General features: G+C 37.6%; 1 protein-coding gene across 3 annotated transcripts in view; it reads right to left on the bottom strand.

Annotated features, from left to right (window-relative positions):
* Window positions 1–19,056, bottom strand: part of FOXP4 (forkhead box P4) — a 192,854-nt gene that overhangs the window by 80,459 nt on the left and 93,339 nt on the right. For all 3 annotated transcript variants that reach the window (XM_081323168.1, XM_081323169.1, XM_081323170.1), the window contains one exon: window positions 18,745–18,834. In XM_081323168.1, coding sequence (XP_081179294.1) covers window positions 18,745–18,834 — 90 coding nt within the window. The remainder of the gene's footprint in view (window positions 1–18,744; window positions 18,835–19,056) is intronic.

The following is a 19,056-nucleotide window of genomic DNA, read 5'->3' on the forward strand; positions in this document are numbered from 1 at the left end:
ACTATGAGGAACAGGTCTCATATTTGGAGTACATTCAAAGAAACATTATATGTTGCTTTCCCACATGATGTATACAGTATCAGAGATAGCCACATATTTTCCATCTCATTCAGCATTGCTTGTTATTAAAGATGCCCTAGCTTGTTTTCCTTTCATTGAAGACCATGCAGTGCATGTTGCCTTCTTCTCTTCTCTCAATCTATTCAGAAAGAGAAAGGCTGCACCCTGGCACATGAAGCATATCAACTCTGTCATCAGACTAGCAAGTGAAAAAAAAAACCTGGAAGACATTCTTACCTTTAGATTTAATAGTTCTTGAAGCAGACAGAATTGCACCAGGGAATTTCTACACCCTTCTGTCCTGTCAGTTCAAGCAAGCAGAAGCTTGCTGACCTTTGGGGCATGTTAAAAGCTTATCTGTTTACTCAGGTTGCTGGCTTGAGGGAGGTGCCCCAAATTTCATTTGTCATTCTAGAAGTCACTCCAAGTTAACTTATGAAGTTATTTATTAACTGCCTTTGGACTTGCTCCAAGACTGCTGAAGAGGCACTGACAACTAGAATCAGTCAATGAATCAAGGCAATAGGACCTTGGTCCATCTTGACAAAATTCAGACTGCTTAAATTTAAACTGCTTCCTAATATTAGAAAGAGACTCTAGCAATGCTTGTGATAATTGCAGCATTCTTCCAGCTTTTACAGGAAGAAAGCTCGTAGAAGACCAAATTCATCGCAAGGACAGCAACAGTGAAGAGTCTTAATGAATTGTAGTGGAATAATTAACATAAAGACTTGTTATTGTAGCCTCCACAATCTGTATTTGGCTAGTATATCAAGTTGCTAGTAGTTCATGCTTTATCTATCAGAATGGCTGTTCCAACATGCAAGAAGCAATGAAAATCAGTAAAGAAATTTGGGTAGTAGCAATAGGAGAACAAGAAAGAATGCAGTTGATGCCCACTCTTTAGAAGACAAGCATCAGGATAATTTCCTTTTGCTGCTCATCAGCTTGCAATGTGCTCTGAATGAGAGTCTGTAATTAATTGCTCATCTGCATCCCCCATCTGAACTCTCCCCCCACCACCAAGCCCCCCCACCACACCGTACATCCAGCTTGATACACGTTGGCTGGCATTTTCAAAATCGGAGGCATTCTAATTACCGGAGAGTTATAACACCTTCCATTTTGCGCCCGTCGGACTGACACCCTGTCAAGAGCAAAGAGACTTGCCAGAGGTTTTGACAACACTAATTGCCCCTATAATCTAAAAACACAAAGGAGAGGCGATTAGTCGTGAGGGCCGCAGCTCTCGATCCGACATGAGGTTTTCACAACGTTACAAGAAAACAAAAGCGGCGCCTTTTAGAGTGTGATGGCTGCTAACAAAGCAGAATTATATTTTCATACAAACCTTTGTCTACATCAAATAGCTTCCCCTTTTCTCTTAAAATGCTATGCTGACACCATGAATGGTGGGGGTTTCTTAGAGGAGGGTCATGAAGGAAGATATACATGAGCTATGATTCTCACATTCCTGCTTCCTAGTTTACAAAGAGTTGGTGGGAAAAGTCACTAATGACTGCTCTATCATGATTAGATTCTTTCTCTCACCTACCTTCTTTATCCTTCCCCAGTGTGGAAAACTCCAGCATGCTGGACTGTAATTCCCACAATGCCAGCCTAGTAGTTGCCATGCTGGCTGAATGGAAGAGTTGTAAACCAACAAATGTAGAGGGCTCCAGGTTGGAGAAGGCTGTTCTCAATTAGATTGTGTGAATTGTTCACCTAACAATGTCTTTCTGTGCATTTCATTTACAGAAAGAATCTGTCCCTCCTAAGTACCTGAATAGACAAATTAACTGTACAACTCTAAATGGCTTGACACATGAGTATCTGAAAGATGCTTCTGTTATGAATGTATTTATTTATTTAACACATTTATATAGCTGCCTGTCTCACAAGAAGCAACTCTGAGTGGTATACAATTATTCAGTAGAGGCCATCCAAAGATACTCCCTTTGTTTCTGAGGTTGTGTATCAGACATGCAGAAAAGGACCTTCTTCTACATTACTCTCAAGCTATGAAATGTACACTTTATGGCGCTACAACAGATCTTCAGTCATTTGTTTTAGCAGCTCATTCTGAAGGCTCATCCCTTCCATTATGGCTTTTTTTTTACTTTTAAGTGTTATTTGCTGATATAAGTAACTTGACCCCTTCGTGGATTACTGCCTTGTTGTGGCGAAGGGGCTTGCGTAATTCAATGAAGCTATGAGCTATGCCGTGCAGGGCCATCCAAGACGGAAAGGTCATAGCCGAGAGTTCTGACAAAACGTGATCCACTGGAGAAGGAAATGGCAACCCACTCCAGTATCTTTGCCCTGAAAACCCTATGGACAGTACCAAAAGGCAAAACGATATGACGCTGGAAGATAAGCCCCTCAGGTCAGAAGGCATCCAATATGCTACTGGGGAAAAGCAGAGGGCTAGTACTAGTAGCGCCAGAAAGAATGAAGCGACTAGGCCAAAGCCGAAAGGACGCTCAGCTGTGGATGTGTCTGGTGGTGAAAGGAAAGTCCGATGCTGTAAAGATTTTTTCTCCATAGGAACCTGGAATGTAAGATCCATGAATCAAGGAAAGCTGGACGTGGTCAAACAAGAGATGACAAGACTGAACATCAACATCTTAGGAATCAGCAAACTAAAATGGACAGGAATGGGTGAATTTAATTCAGATGACCATCAGGTATACTACTGCGAGCAAGAATCCCCCAGAAGAAATGGAGCAGCCTTCATAGTCAATAAAAGAGTAAGAAAAGCAATACTGGGATACAATCCTCAAAATGACAGAATGAACTCAGTTCGAATCCAACTAAAGAGCCTCAAGTTGCGGGTGAAGAAAGAGAGTGCAAAACTTGGGTTGAAACTTAACATTAAGAAAACCAAGATCATGGCATCCGGCCCTCTCAATTCCTGGCAAATAGATGGGGAAGAAATGGAGGTAGTGACAGATTTTATTTTCGTAGGCTCCAAGATCACTGCAGATGGGGACTGTAGCCAAGAAATTAAAAGACGCTTGCTCCTGGGAAGGAAAGCCATGGCAAATCTAGACAGCACACTAAAAAGCAGAGACATCACCCTGTCAACAAAAGTGTGTATAGTCAAGGCTATGGTCTTCCCAGTTGCAATGTATGGCAGTGAAAGCTGGACCATAAGAAAGGCCGAGCGCCAAAGAATTGAGGCTTTTGAACTATGGTGCTGGAGAAGACTCCTGCGAGTCCCTTGGACTGCAAGGCGATCAAACCGGTCAGTCCTAGAGGAGATCAACCCTGACTGCTCTTTAGAAGGCCAGATCCTGAAGCTAAAACTCAAATACTTTGGCCACCTAATGAGAAGGAAGGACTCACTGGAGAAGAGCCTAATGCTGGGAAAGGTTGAGGGCAAGAGAAGAAGGGGACGACAGAGAATGAGGTGGCTGGATGGAGTCACTGAAGCAGTAGGCGTGAGCTTAAATGGACTCCAGCAGATGGTAGAGGACAGGAAGGCCTGGAGGAACGTTGTCCATAGGGTCGCAATGGGTCGGACACGACTTCGCAGCTAACAACAACAACAAAGTAACTTGAGTATTTAAAAGGAACAGAAAAGCAGAATAAAAATGAATATATCTTTTTGGGCCAAAAGCAAGACATTTGGCTAGCTGAATAGCTAGAGATGAAATACTTTACCCCAAATATAAAATCCAATATTAAATCCACATATACTAAACCTACTTTCTTTTTTAATCATCTTTATTTATTAGAATATTTTTAAGCAGAGAAAAGATAAACAGAGAAGAAAACAAAGAAAATGAAATTAAGAAAAAGAAAAAAGATAAAGTGCAGTAGATAAAAGAAAAAGAGAATATTTAAACAAGCAATTTTCAATCTTCCATACAACAGTTACAATCATATTTATTGCCACTCCCCCCCATCAAGGTTATATCACATAGGTAACTTCTTCCCAAATCTTCCGATTTCCCACTCTTTTCAAATCTAGAAATCATCATGTCATTTTTATCTATTTTCTGGAAAAAGTCCATAAAGGGTTTCCAGTTTTTTTTAAAGAAAGTATTTACTGCTTTGTTGTTGTTAGTTGCAAAGTCGTGTCTGCCCCATCGTGACTCCATGTGCAATGTTCCTCTAGGCCTTCCTGTCCTCTACCATCTTCTGGAGTCCATTTAGGCTCATGCCTACTGCTTCAGTGACTCCATCCAGCCACCTCATTCTCTGTCGTCCCCTTCTTCTCTTGCCCTCAACCTTTCCCAGCATTAGGCTCTTCTCCATTGAGTCCTTCCTTCTCATTAGGTGGCCAAAGTATTTGAGTTTCAACTTCAGGATCTGGCCTTCTAAAGAGCAGTCAGGGTTGATCTCCTCTAGGACTGACCGGTTTGATCGCCTTGCAGTCCAAGGGACTCGCAGGAGTCTTCTCCAGCACCATAGTTCAAAGGCCTCAATTCTTTGGCACTCAGCCTTTTTTATGGTTCAACTTTCACAGCCATACATTGCAACTGGGAAGACCATTTATTGCTTTATCCCTTATCAAATAGATCAATTTTCCAATTTCTGCTAATTCTGTCATCTTCACATTCTAATCCTGCATTGTGGACCACATATATTAAAACTTCTCAAATCCATTTGTGCCTCTATCCTTATGTGGATGGGAGGAAATTTTGCTATGACTACTATCAAATGGCAGATATTGGAAGTTGCACAGCTACTTAGAATAGAGTGTAATAATGAAAACCATTGGAAGCTTTTGAAATGGCTATACTGATAGGGTATTGAAGAATATTTTGCTCAGTTATTTTATCTCTTTTCTTAACATCAAATCACATTTTATCATCTTAAAAGGAATCAAAGGGGTAATGAGAAAAGTAAATAATAAGATTAACTACCTGATGAATTTAAAACTCCTCCTACATTAATGGAACACCCTCCCTATTCATGTATTTGATAATCAATGCTCAGTGTTAAACAGTGGTTTCTATTCAATTATCTACTTTCACTATAGAGGGAAATTTCTACAGCTTACCAAATCTCTGTTACCAATGGAGCATCAAATCTAGTACAGGTAATCCTTGACTAATGACCACAATTGATTTATGTTGCTAAGCAACAGTTGTTAGGTGAGTGTTGCCCCATTTTATGAGCTTTCTTACCATAGTTGTTAAATGAATCACTGCTGTTGTTAATAACAATGCTGTTAAGTGAATTTGGCTTCCCTATTGACTTTGCTTGTCAGAAGGTTGAAAAAGGTCCTTAGGACACTGCAGGCATCATAAATATGAGCCAGCTGCCAAGCATCTGAATTTTGATCACATGACCATGGGGATGCTGCAACTGTCGTAAGGGTGAAAAATGGACATAATCACTTTTTCAATGCCATTGTAACTTCAAACCATCACTAAATGAATGGTTGTAAGTTGAGGGCTATTTGTACTCAATTCCTCTTGAAGAAATTGTACTAGTCACCAGAATTACATTGGATAAGGCATTGCTTGAACTAATTTTTCTTCTGCTGCTTGTACATCCAGATTCAGCCATACTTTCATTCCATACAGCATTAACCTTGTGAACTCTCAAGCTCCCTCCTTCCGTTATATTTTCAAGATGGACAGTGTTTAAAATTTATTTGTTATGTATATGTAAGGGTGTGGGTCTATACATATGTTGTATATAGTATGTCAAGAATATGTTCACTTTGAGTGCGGGCAACTAAATTTCATTTGTGATGTGTGCCCTTGTGCCCACAGTAAAAAAAAATGACAATAAAGGTTATCTTATCTTATCTAACATTAACAAAGTCCACATCAATAATATGGAAGTAGACTTGTCAAGTAATTTCATTCTATATAGCTAATTTGGGGGTCACATTTAAATCTTACACAAAGGTTTGGTAATGAGGTTTCCTGTACACATTAATTTCTTTTCCGCCTGCTAATTTTTACAGTGTAAATGAAACTAAATGAGTACCAGGCAGCATGGGGGCACTAGTGACATCAAAACTTCTCAAAAGAAATGACTTCAGCCTATTTCATGGTAGCTATATTAAAGAGAGTCTTTTTTTTTACTTTCAATAGCACCAGCTAGTGAAAATGGCAGCAAGATTGCCTGAAGTAGGTGTGAACAATTCTGCAGATGTTGTTGAACTTTACTCAGCATAATCAGCCAGCATGGCCAATGATAGATGTTGAAACTTTCAGTTCATGATACAATCCATATGCTACTAACAAAAATTAATAGCAATGTAAGTTGTAGTTTTCACCTCGGCTAGAGCTATATTAGATCAAGTAAAAGCAAATGAGGAAAGTAAAACAACATTCTGATGAACATTTATTGAGTGCCATTCTATAGTAGGCAAAGTGAAGTACTTGACTTAGAATTCTATAATACTAGCAATTTAACTGCCAATAAATTTGATTATTATTGTAATTGTACGTGTAGATAAAGAGTAGACTGAGATAGAGATAGGGAAAAGATTTAAGAATTATCATATTTCATTCCTTCATTGATTCATTCTTATTTCATGTTTCTTAACTGCTCATCTCCCTTGGATGCAACATATCTTGCATCATAAAAAGAGGGAATGGGTTACTAAGTATCATTCCTGAAGCCCCCAAGGACACTGTTTTAAAATATACATGTTACTTTTCCAAATCCTTAGTCAGTCCATTGGGTAAGTGCAGTGGGGAAAAAAAGATGTGAACCGAAAGTCATCCTTCTTCTTTCTTTACATTAAGATCCAAACAACTTTTCAGAATCCATTTTTGCTAACCTCTGGTTAGTTTTAATTTGCAAGCAAGCAAACAATGCACATCATTTTTTTAGGATAGTTAAATATACTTTCAATTTTGACTTAAACTTTCAAACCACTATTTATTAATTAAGCTCCCAGTAAGCATTACACACAAGTCCAAACTCTAGGAGGGTTGCAGTTTCAGCTATTTTCTGCACTACTAACATGAGTTCAAGAGTAATTAAGTTACCACGGAAGTTTCTACTGACTCGCCCCATGCCTGCAGTTTTACAATCTTAGGCTCTTCTCCTCTCTAAAAAATTAACACTCTCAGCAACAACAGAAGCATTATGCCTGCGGACAGAGATGTTGAATTTCTCTCTTCAATAATGATTTGTCGGTATGGGTGTGTCATAGCTGGCATCTGGCAGACAGTAAGCTAGGATAGGCAGTGACTCACTTGTTGGCCTGTTGCCATTCCACAAAACTGCTTACTAACAGTTCTAGTCTTATAACAAAGCTCTGATAAGGCATCAGAATGGAGATGCCTTTTCAAGATGCTTCAGCAGGAAGCCCATTATACCCTAATTAAAGACAAAAAAAAACAAAAACAAAAGAATAGCCTGCTTGTGGGTAGATAACAAGTATCATATTAAGGAAGGGATGGTAGCTCTGTTCAAGATTATACCAAACAGGATTTGCAAACACATGTAAGGTTATAAGGTCATACACCCACATTAGTAGATTGTGTGCCAAACTCACCTGTTCAAATGCAAACTTCCTTAGAGGTTCTGAAGGGGATTTTTATTTGCATTTGGTTGACAGAGAGCAGAAGCCTGACTTTCATAAAACTAGAACAGGGGTGTCAAACTGCCGGCCCAGTGGGCCGGTTGCATCATGCAGAGGCCGCACCCACCTCAGCTCCAGCAATGCAAAAAAAAAAAAAGTTGTGATACGTCACAACACATCACGTGATGCGGCAAGCTTGACACCCGTCAAGAAAGTTCTATCCCATTCAGCCAGCCAAAATTAGGAATAGGGAAGATTGCATATGATTAAGCATACTTGTAGTCCTCAAAAAAATAAATACCTAGGACATAAATTTGTCTTGAGGAACGGGGATAAAGAAATCAAGCGATTCAAAGAAATAATTGCAATAGTGAATACAACATATCTAGATATTCATTCTGAGCTAAATCTTATTCCAGGGATTGGCACCTCTTTCACAGATATGGGTCATACTTAAAAAAAATCAGTCATGGAAAACATAATATCAGAAGAAGTGCTATAGGAAACTTTTTTGGGGGTTTGTAGTGGAATCACAATATTTTAAATTATTGTAATGTAGTACACATATATAAATGCCTACTAGGTATTTATACAAATTTAACTCTTACTGTATTCTCTAATTATTATAAAATGAATCCAAGATCTAGTTGCTAACTCCATTTATATTTTAAGAAAGCATTCCAACTGCTTAACTTTGCATAAGTACTATTGCTACATCCTATGCGTATTGATTTTTAATTGCTACAAGATGAACTAAAAATATTCCGCAACAGATACCCTGAGATGGACATCGTACTGATAATCCAAATGAAGCTAAGGTCCACTGAACTCTGGAACAGAATATGAACAACGTTGGGGGAGATATTTTAGCATGCCTGGATAAAAAGGTTTTTTTATGAGCTTTTCATGTTAAAGTTTCATGAAACCTGACAATCTCTTCTGACAATGTTTAAGTTTATCAGACTTAAACCAATAGTTTATTACACCTGAATGACTTATGCAATATAGTTTTGTTTCTTAGTGTCTCTATACCAACATTACCAATGTTCTGGATACCAAGCAAAAGTAAGAGCTGTAACAAGAAGACAGAATGAATAAAAAAAGGAGGAGGATCAAGGCATGGGAGAAAATAAGAGAATCAGCTCTAATATGACCAACTAAAATAAAATTAAAAAAAATCAGCTGAACAACACGTATAGAGGAAGTTCTGTTTTTTCTCAAGTGAGTGAACGTAGAAGGACTAATATTGATCTGTCTTCATTACCCATTTCACTCAAGTTCAGATCAACAAAATACACTTTTCCACACCACTGCTCTCTTGCCACGCAGACAAAAGAAAAGCAATTTCCTGCAATTGCTCCAAACTTGCTACTCTTTCCCTGTACTGTTCTTTGGTTACAAAAATGTCTTGAAATGGCACATATACCCTTCAGTTTTCTTTTAGAAATGGACAAAATCTCAAGAAGAAAATAGTGTTTCTCATTGCCAGAACTTTTAAAAATGGCCATAATCTTGCAACCAATTCATTTTCCCAAGTAGAATTTGGAATGTTCTTTTGAAACCACATCATTGGCTCATAGTCCTTCAACTTCTACAGCCCAAATGGTTGGGAATAAAAGTATCAAATTCTACCAGAGCACAACTGCCAAAATAAATTGGGGATGCAGTTTAAGTTCCCATTTATTTGTGAAATGTATTGAACCATTGTAAGTCAGGCTTGAGCCATGTTTTGATGGATAAGAGTCACATTTAAGATTTTTTGGGGAGGGAGATCTCAAAACCAAGAAAAAAAGTCATGTATAAGGTAAAGTAAAAGCATTAATACATAAAAGTTACAATCAAACTGACAGCTTATAAATAAAATAGGTAATTTTGCATGAAAAGTATATTCCGTTGAGGGAGATAACCATGATCATACAGAAGTTTTTAAATAGGGGTTGGAACATTTTCATGTTGCAGAGATTGCATGAAATAAATATCTTATACAAGGGCAATCCAGAAATAAACCTCTGTTTGGTTATCAATGACAGACATTAGAAAACAACATTACATTACTGAGGCACTGATCATAACATCTTACAAGGTTTGAAATTCCTTAGTTAGTAGTCGCTTGGCATCAAATCTGGGCTATGGTGTGTGTGTGTGTGTGTGTGTGTGTGTGTGTGTGTGTGTGTGTGTGTGTGTGTGTGATCAAAAGCATCCCAATGGAACTGCTTCAAAAGTTCTTGGGTGCATCTAGCTGGTTATCATGAACCAACACCGCACCAGAAGTGGTGCCATAGACAATCCCGACAAATGTGAAAATGCCAAAGGAGTACTGCTAGTGAAGTTCATGGAGTGTGGTTCGACCATCAATTCAGAAGTCTACTGTGAAATGTTACAAAAACTTAGAAGAGCCATCCATAACAAAGCATTGGGGCATGCTGACTACTGATGTGGTGCTGGTTCAACGATAATGCTCGCCTGCACACTGCTAGATGCACCTAAGAACTTTTGAAGTAGTTCCATTGGGATGCTTTTGATCACTCCCCCATAGCCCAGATTTGGCGCTGAGTGACTACTACTAAGGATTTTCAAATCTTGTAAGATGTTATGACAAGTGCCTCAATTTGAATGGCGATTAAGTCAAAAAGTAATGTAATACTGCAGTTTTCTAATGTGTATAATAAAAGTTCTGTATCTGCGAGTGTCTGTCACTGATAACCAAACGGAGGTTTATTTTCAAACTGTCCTCGTGTTTGTACATGTAACATCTTTCTAAACAAACAAACAAAGAAAACAAAAAAGAAAAGGATTGAATACAAATGTGCAACTACATAGACTATTAGAATTAAGTAACCTTATACAGAAAGAACCTGGTTTTCATAATTTGTCATCACTGCATAATTGAACTTCCAAGTGTAAAATACTGATTTAGGGATGTAGAGTGAATTACATTAGCATTATGCTCTCATATACATAAAGCTCATAATATGCCATAGGTCAGAATGGAGAGTTGAATTTCAATGTTACTCCTGGAATAAATTCAGTTATTCCTGCTTTTCTTTTAAACAATAAATCATCTAAGATAGAATTAATAATAAATTATAACATAAAATTACCTCAGATTATCAAAATAAATATAGCAGATTCATGATCACTGAAATCTGATTGTTTCATCTCAGTTGAATTTCAAAACGTCTTATATCTACTTCAAATAGGCATTATCACTTTACCTGGAACCTGCCAGGTGGTTCAAAGTAATTCAAAGGCCAAATGGATACTGACACTTTCCTACAAATTTGTATTCTGAGGTAAAAAAAAAATTCATGGAGGCCTCTACCTGAAATTTTGGATTAGGAGAATTTTTTAAAAAATGAAATAACTTCACCTCTCTGGAAAGATATTGACTTTAAAACAGAATCATTAATAAAATATTCAAAAGTGTAATTACTGAACTGGAAACAACAGCAAGTAAATGAATGAGTGCATATGCATATGGATGTACATGTGATATGTGTATATAAAAAGGGAAACAACTAAAAAAATTAACCAATACAACAAATCAAGGAAGAAATGACATAGCAGATGGCTAAGAATCCCAAGAACTGTTAGGATGTGTTCACTTGGTCAAAAAAGGAAGGGGAGGGGAGGGGAGGTGAGGGAAGGGAGGGAGGAAGGGTTTGACACTAATCTATGTAACTAATTTTAATTTCAACTTCAGAAATCCTGGATAAAAAGACAAGTTACAGTGTTTCTGTATAGCTGTTAATTACTTTTAAAACAATTTTAAAAATCCATAAAATGTTAAAGATAACTTTTCCTAATATCACGCTTGCTCAAAGCTCACAATAAAATGCAAATGATATAAATCTAGTGGATGTAAAATGTTCTCTTGAACCAAAGGTTAGGGAATGACTGGTTTTTTAAAACTAATTTCCTTCCTTCCTTCCTTCCTTCCTTCCTTCCTTCCTTCCTTCCTTTCCTTCTGCCCTGCCCTTTTTGACTTCTGGCAACTGCCTGGATTAGTCTCTAACGTTTTTTTGTCCAAATTTCATTAGTAGTTTGCTATTGCTTCCTTTCTAGGGCTGAAAGAGGGTTACTGCACAAGATCACTCAGCTGGCTTCATACCCAGGGCAGGACTAGAACTCACAATTTTCAGGTTTCTAGCTTGCTGTCTTAACCATCAGGCTGGCTATTACTTGGACTAAGTATGACTAAATTAACTTCCAAAACATTTCTGTTTCACTACAGAAGTGTGCATTTGTAATCTCAACAATACATTTCAGATCTTATTTCTATATTTATCATTTTTGTTAAAATACACACAATTTATACCTAAATATGTTTATGTGTGTGTGTGTGTGTGTGTATGTGTGTGTGTGTCTGTGTGTGTACATACATACAAATATGTATGTATGTATTGTTCAAATGTTTTAGAAGTTTTTTTATCGTAAGACAGGTTTGAAAGGAACTTTTCATGAGCTAAAAACTGCACTATGAACTTTGAAAAAAACTGACAAAACATTATAATTATTTTTCACACATTAATTGGGATGATATGCTCAGAATTCACAAAGTTCATATACACTGAATTTCCTCTACATTAAAGTTCCACAAATTATTCTGAGTGACCTTTTTCAACAACAACAAAAAATTGCCTAAAGTTATTTTTTTCTGGATTTTGGTTTACAGAAATTTTGTGAACTGTAAATAAAATAGACAAGCGCTTCACTTATTTCACTAAACCATGTTATATTTACAACTATCAAACTGAAATAAATTCAGTGTTTTAATATTTTGTGCCTATACAAGCCTGGTATGGAGGTTTAGTCTTGGCATGTGCTGGGCCCCCCAGAAAATATAATTGACAAGACAAGAGTGATCAATGAGACAATTTAAGCTTGGTAACTTTGTTCTGTAGGAAGCTTCTCAACTTTAAACTTTGCATTAAGAGTCTCTCTACACATAGAAGGTAGTGTGTGTGTGTGAGTGTGTGTGTGTGTGTGTGTGTGTGTGTGTACAGCTCCAAAACTAGATTAATGGATCAGGGTCTGGTCCAGCCCAAAATTCTAGAAAGATCCCATTAGTGGGTAGTCAATTTTATTCAATTTATTAAAATACTACCACAAGACATAATTAAAGAAACATGAAAATAACATATATTTTGACAAAACTTTATTTTTTGTAGTGGGCAAATTCTGGTATCTGATATTATTATTCAGTGAGGTCAATATTACAGTATTGGTATTTCTTAATATTCATGAATACACCGTACAGTATTCATGCTACCAAACCTGAATGGAAAAGTTTAAAAGTGCTGCATTCTGCCACACCGTTGCCAATTAATGTATTTACGTTTGCACTAACTCTGATTTCAACATTAGAAAGCTCTACTTTCCTTTCTAGCTGTGCAGCTTGTTTTTAATACTTTCTATCCTCTTTGTAAAGGAAAACATTATAGTGGTGTTCAGAGGCTACTGGACTGAAGAATGAAAGAGTTCTGCTTACTTTCCACTCTTTGGGCAAGAGTGGAAAACAATTACTGAAGCCTGGCAAGCGGGGGGGGGGGAGGGAGGGGTAAAGTCTGGTTTTGTTTTTCTTACAATTATGGAAGCATACCTGCTTCATTTGGACTTGTCTTTGGCTGCAGAATTTATAAAGGTAAAGGTAAAGGTTCCTCCGCACATGTGTGCTAGTCGTTTCCAACTCTAGGGGCCGGTGCTCATCTCCGTTTCAAAGCCGAAGAGCCAGCGCTTGTCCGAGGACGTCTCCGTGGTCATGTGGCCAGCATGACTAGATGCCAAAGGCGCCCGGAACACTGTTACCTTCCCACCGTAGCGGTCCCTATTTTTCTACTTGCATTTTTAAGTGCTTTCGAACTGCTAGGTTGGCAGAAGCTGGGACAGGTAACAGGCGCTCACTCTCTTACGCGGCACTTGGGATTCGACCCGCCAAACTGCCGATCTTCTGATTGACAAGCTCAGCGTCCAAAATACTTTGATATTCTACAGTCATTTTTACACATTCTATCAACAAGCCCACCTTTCAGTCTTATTCAATACATTCTTCATTCACACAAACACACTTCCTATCAGTTCTCCCACCTGAAGAAAACTCCTGGTCAATCTCATCCACACCATTCCACTGTTAGATAAATTTCTTTTCAAAAAAAAAAAAGTCTGCTAATCCTGTCTCTTCATTTGGATCCTCCTCCAGTAACACTGCTGGAGAATATGGAGAGAGAGGCTGCTGAGTTTTGAGTTATGCCTTTCTCATGCCTATAATTTTCACAAGTGCTTTTGTAACACAAAAAGATGGGGAGGGGGGGAGGGGAGAGAGAGAGAGAGAGAGAGAGAACGTACATTAGCCTTTGTTAACACTGAGAAAGTTATCAAGACAGACAGAAAAGAGACTGGAAAAGGCTGGACCAAGAGTGGTGGTAATGTAAAGAGACAAAGCAAAAGGGCCGTAAAAAAACATAGAGGGAGAGAGAAAACAGACCAGGAACAAGTGAAGGTGAAAGGAAAGGTAAACACATAATGACAGAAGGAGACTAGTTTAGAAAGACGGCTAGATAGAATCCAGATTCACACACTTAATCACTAAAGAAAAGAAGAGAAAACAGAAGGGAGAAAAAAAAACAGGAAAAATATAGGAAATATGGGCATGTATTTCACACAAAAATAAAAAGGAGAGAGACTCATAGATTACAGGAATCTGACTTCATCCTTACTGCCTTTGTTCTTTAAATATGTTTTTCACTTAGTAACTGCATTTCCTTCCTGAAAAAGCTATTGGAAAAAGCTGACTGCTGGCTCAGGAGAAGCTCAGATGAATTATTGCTCTTAATATCAACAATGATTTTGCCTTCTTCACTTTCAGTTAAACTGGTTAATGAAACTGGTGGCCTATCTGCTCCCTCTACAGAACGGCTACTCCTTTTAGGTCAGGTGTCACGAAGGAGAAGAAAGAAGGAAAAGAGACATACCAAAAAAATGTTTCTGGATGCATCTGGATTCTGTCATGTCTTACAAACTTTCTTAAGATAATGTCATGTTTATGGTGTTTTGAAAACACCAGCAGAAAAAACAAGAAAGTTAGCAGAAAACTCACAGCAGGACTTCATTTGAAAATTATTGGAATAAAGCAAAGCCACTATACGAGTGAAGTGAGAGTAGAACATGTGAGTTAAACTATTTTTCTTAAATGGCTTCTGATCTGGCTTTTCTTTACTGAGATGTAGACAGCTGGGGGGGGGGGAATCCAGAGACTAGCCTTCTATGAAAAGTGAATCTTGGCACAATGAACTTTAGTCTCGCTAATAATCATGTCCTCATCTGATCATGAAACGAATAATGCTGGGCATCAAGGAGTGATAATTTCTTCTGCTTTCAAAGGAACATAATGCAGCTTTAGCTGTACAATTTCAGAGGCAGACAGCCTCTGTGAAAAATAAATAGAACCTGGTTAAGAAGGAAATGGAGCATATTCACTTGAGGACAGGGTGTGCGCATGCAAAACGGAATGAGAAACCACAGACAAGATAATCCCCTTGTTTTATTTGAGATGCATTTAAACAAAACAGGAGATCAATAAATATGAAGATTATCAGAAGGTTTTTAACCATCTGGAGCATCTAGATAATCAGAAAACGAGCTCTCTTTATCCATGTCCTCTTCTATAGGATTTCTGTGATTTCCAGCAGATTTGAGAAAGAATTCAGGCAGATATAGGTAGGACCTTCAGTTCCAGGATAGCACATACTAATTACTTTCTTTTGTTAATTAAACCTGCATGGCTCAAATAAAGTATCCTGCTGTTTGCCAATAAATTTAATTAGCCTAAAGGGAGAGTCTCTCCACACAGCTATTTAAAATTGTCACTTTCCACTTACTTGGGCTTCCCCTCCTTTTTTCTGTTCCTCCTTTAGACCTTAATTTATGCTCATTTGGCAACCCTTTGCATATCCCAAGTCCACTGCCCTGGCTGGTATTTACAATGACCTCCACTTTGGCAATGTCTCTGGGGACATTTGAAGCTGAAAAGAGGGCAGTTTTACCATTTTAAAGCTAAAGAGCAGGCTTGATGCTTGAGGTGTAACTGAGTCGGGGTGTAATTAGATGTTACAAAAGGCACAAAGCTGCTACCTCTTTCTCTGTCTCTTTCACACTCTTCCTTGTAATGTCTACAAAAGTGTGATGTGATGACATCATGCTATATATTTCCCCATTCCCACTGCAATCGCTAGATATCACTTTTGGGGGAAGGGCAGTGCAGAATATGACAACATGATATTCCACACAATGTTAGATGCCAGAACAGCAACAACTCTGTGACTGTGATAATACTCTAGTTCCAAAGTCACATAATGGGCAGAGAAGGGTGCTTCAATACTTTCTGAATCATACACAAACCAACAACGCTATTCAGCCAAAGTTTGAACATTATTTGAAGAGGGATGAGCTTTTCTGAAAGGAAAAAATATATTTTCAGAAGCTTTTGTTTCAATGGAAAGCATTTCAATTGGTTAGTAAAAATGTTTAGTTTGTATTTTCAACAATGTCATGCAATGTCCTAGATAGGCGCAGCACTTAATTTTATGTGGAACAATTTCATATTGTTCATTTTTCTCCTGGATTCCTGAAGTGGATTCTCATTATTTGAGCCCTCTATGTAGCTAACAGATTTAACAACAAAATCAATGATCTTAAAAGTGGAATAGTGTCAATTTATTCACAGAAATGTTCTCACCCTGTCCCTTTCTTTGAAACCTTGACTAACTGAACATGGTGAGGATTCAGACTTCTCCCTTTTCCTGTGCTGATTCTGGGGATCGTCATAAAGTACCCAGGTCAATTTGAAACCTTTTATTCCAGCTTTGTACTCAGTATTCAAATAATTCTCTGCCTTAATTTGACCCTAACCCTTACAAAAATCATCAGTCCAATGTTGAAGATGATTTTAAGGCTGATCACCTTTTTTATCTAAATCTATTGTGAAATTCAAAACAGAATAATACATTCTGGTAAACTTAAAGCTGAGATTGTGGTCCTCCTAACTAAAATATGCAGCCTGATTCTACTCAGCCTGGGTCACTGAAGACTGGAAGGTGATCAGCATAATTCAAATTGTTAAGAACGGCTCATAGGAGAGATCCAGGAAATTCTAGGCCTGTCGGTTTAATATTTGTTCCGGGGAACATATTTGAAACTGCTATTAAAGATAAAATTACATCTCCAAGCATTTGGAGACACAGGTCTTGCTTAAGGATATCCAAGATGGCTTCACTAAGGGAAGTCTTGCACAACTAATCTATTAGAATTTGTTGAAGACATTAATAAAGATGTGGATAAGGACAAGCAAGTAGATGTTATCTACTTAGACTTTCAAAGTTTATGATAAAGTTCATCATCAAAGACTTCCCAGCAGGCTTAAACAGGAAAGTAGCTAAAAATTAGAAAAGAGTAGGAGAAAACCAAATCAATTTCTTATAATGGAGGAATGTAACTAATGGAATCCTTCAGGTTTCTGTCCTAGGATTAGTGTTTTTTTTATTTATAAATAATCTGGAATGGGATTTGACTAGTGAAACAATCAGGTTTGCTGATGACATTAAATTGTTCAGACTAGTAAAAACAATAAGGGACTGTAAAAGAGCTCCAAAGGGATGCCTGCACATTAGGGCAGTGGGCATCAAAATAGCCAAGGTCTTTCAATAGGAGTAAATGTAAAGTGATGTACATTGATGCCAAAAATTCTAACTACTTGTATAGACTAAGGGGATCAGAACTAGCAGTGAATGATGAGTAAGAGATCTTGAAGCAATGGTAAATAGTTCAATGAAGATGTTAACACAGGATGCATCTGTTGTTAAAAAAAAAGGTCAACAGCATTTTAGGAATAATATATTGAAAATAGAGATACCATATTATTATGCCCTTCTGTAAATCAATTGTGCAATCACTCCTGCAATATTGTATGTAGTTCTGTTCACTGCACCTGAAAAGTATATAATGAAGCTAGAGAAGGTTCAGAGGAGAGCAACTAAGACGATCAAGGGATTGCTTTCCTATGAAGAAAAGTTGTAAAATTTGGAACTTTTTAATCTAGAAAGGAAGCAAATGATTGAAGTGTATACAATTTTGCACTGTGTAGATAAAGTAGACAAAGAAAAGCTATTTTCTCATTACCAAAATACTAGAATCAGAAGTTGTCCGAAGTTGCCTGGAAAAATCAGAACACTTTTTTTTTCTTTCTATTTTTCCCAGTGCAGAATATCATGTCACCTGTACCTTCTGATAATTTCTATCTACATCCAAAGAGAGATCCTGATTACTTAAAACTTTATTTTAATAGTTTTTGCTACCCCAAGCTGGTCTCATGGCTTTTATCATGAAAAGTAAATATAAGACTACAAACGAAGAAGAAAACTGTCAAGCTCCATTTAAGGTAGTCCAGTCATTTCTATATTTTCCCATGGTACTAAGTCTTAATGATTTAAATCACTGCAGTATAATGGTGCAGTGGTAAAATGGTGTTTAAAAAGTACAGCAATCTAGAAAATGCCTTTCTATCCCCAATGGCTGAAAAACTATTTTATAGAGAGAGAGATTCTAATAATACGTATCACAATTATTTTTTTCAGGCCACCAAGAAAGATGGTCAAAACTGCACACATTATTAATGAGTGGCAATAGAAAGGGCCTACTGAATAAGTGCTGGCTTAGAAAGTGAGAAGACAAATTGTCAACAGCTACAAAATCTTCCCCCTTGGAGTAAGCATCACCACAATAGCAGTTTTCCTCACCTCTATAATGAGTGTAATGAAAAGGCTAATAGTGCCCTACACCAGAGGTCCCCAACCTTGGCCACTTTATAACTTGTGGACTTCAACTCCCAGAATTCCATGCTGGCTGGGGAATTCTGGGAGTTGAAGTCCACAAGTCATAAAGTGGCCAAGGTTGGGGACCCCTGCCTTACACCATGAGATCATGGCAATGAAGAAGCAGGCCTATAATATTAGCATTGGAAAAATACTTTTCAATCGCTAAAAGATTTACAGAATTATTAATGCTTTTTAAAGCTATACTAAGAAAGCTCAGATTTTCAGGTATACATTTGAAGTAGAATTTTAAGCATTCTCATGGCCTATTACATTTAGTAGTTTAATAGTACCCACATTTTTGCTGTCCCTTACCTGAACAGCCGGCTGCTTATTTTCATTGCTGGTAGGAGAAGTCAGCCCTGTTGCCTGCTGCAGAAGGAATTGCCTTGCCACCTGAAGAGCCTTGATAGAAACAAATACAGGACAGAATAAAGAGGAAAAAGTTACATTCTCTTTCCAGTTTTCTTCAAAAACAATAAACCCTGAACTACAATAACTATGTACATTTTTAAGTTATCAGGACGGGAAAGGGTCCCTAAAAATCTGTATCATCGATAAAATTATAACTTAATTAAAATAGCATGAGTCCTACATAGTGAGGCAACTTTGTTAGTATTCTTCTAT

Source organism: Vipera berus, assembly GCF_964194415.1.
Source record: "Vipera berus genome assembly, chromosome: 3".
Taxonomy (NCBI): domain Eukaryota; kingdom Metazoa; phylum Chordata; class Lepidosauria; order Squamata; family Viperidae; genus Vipera; species Vipera berus.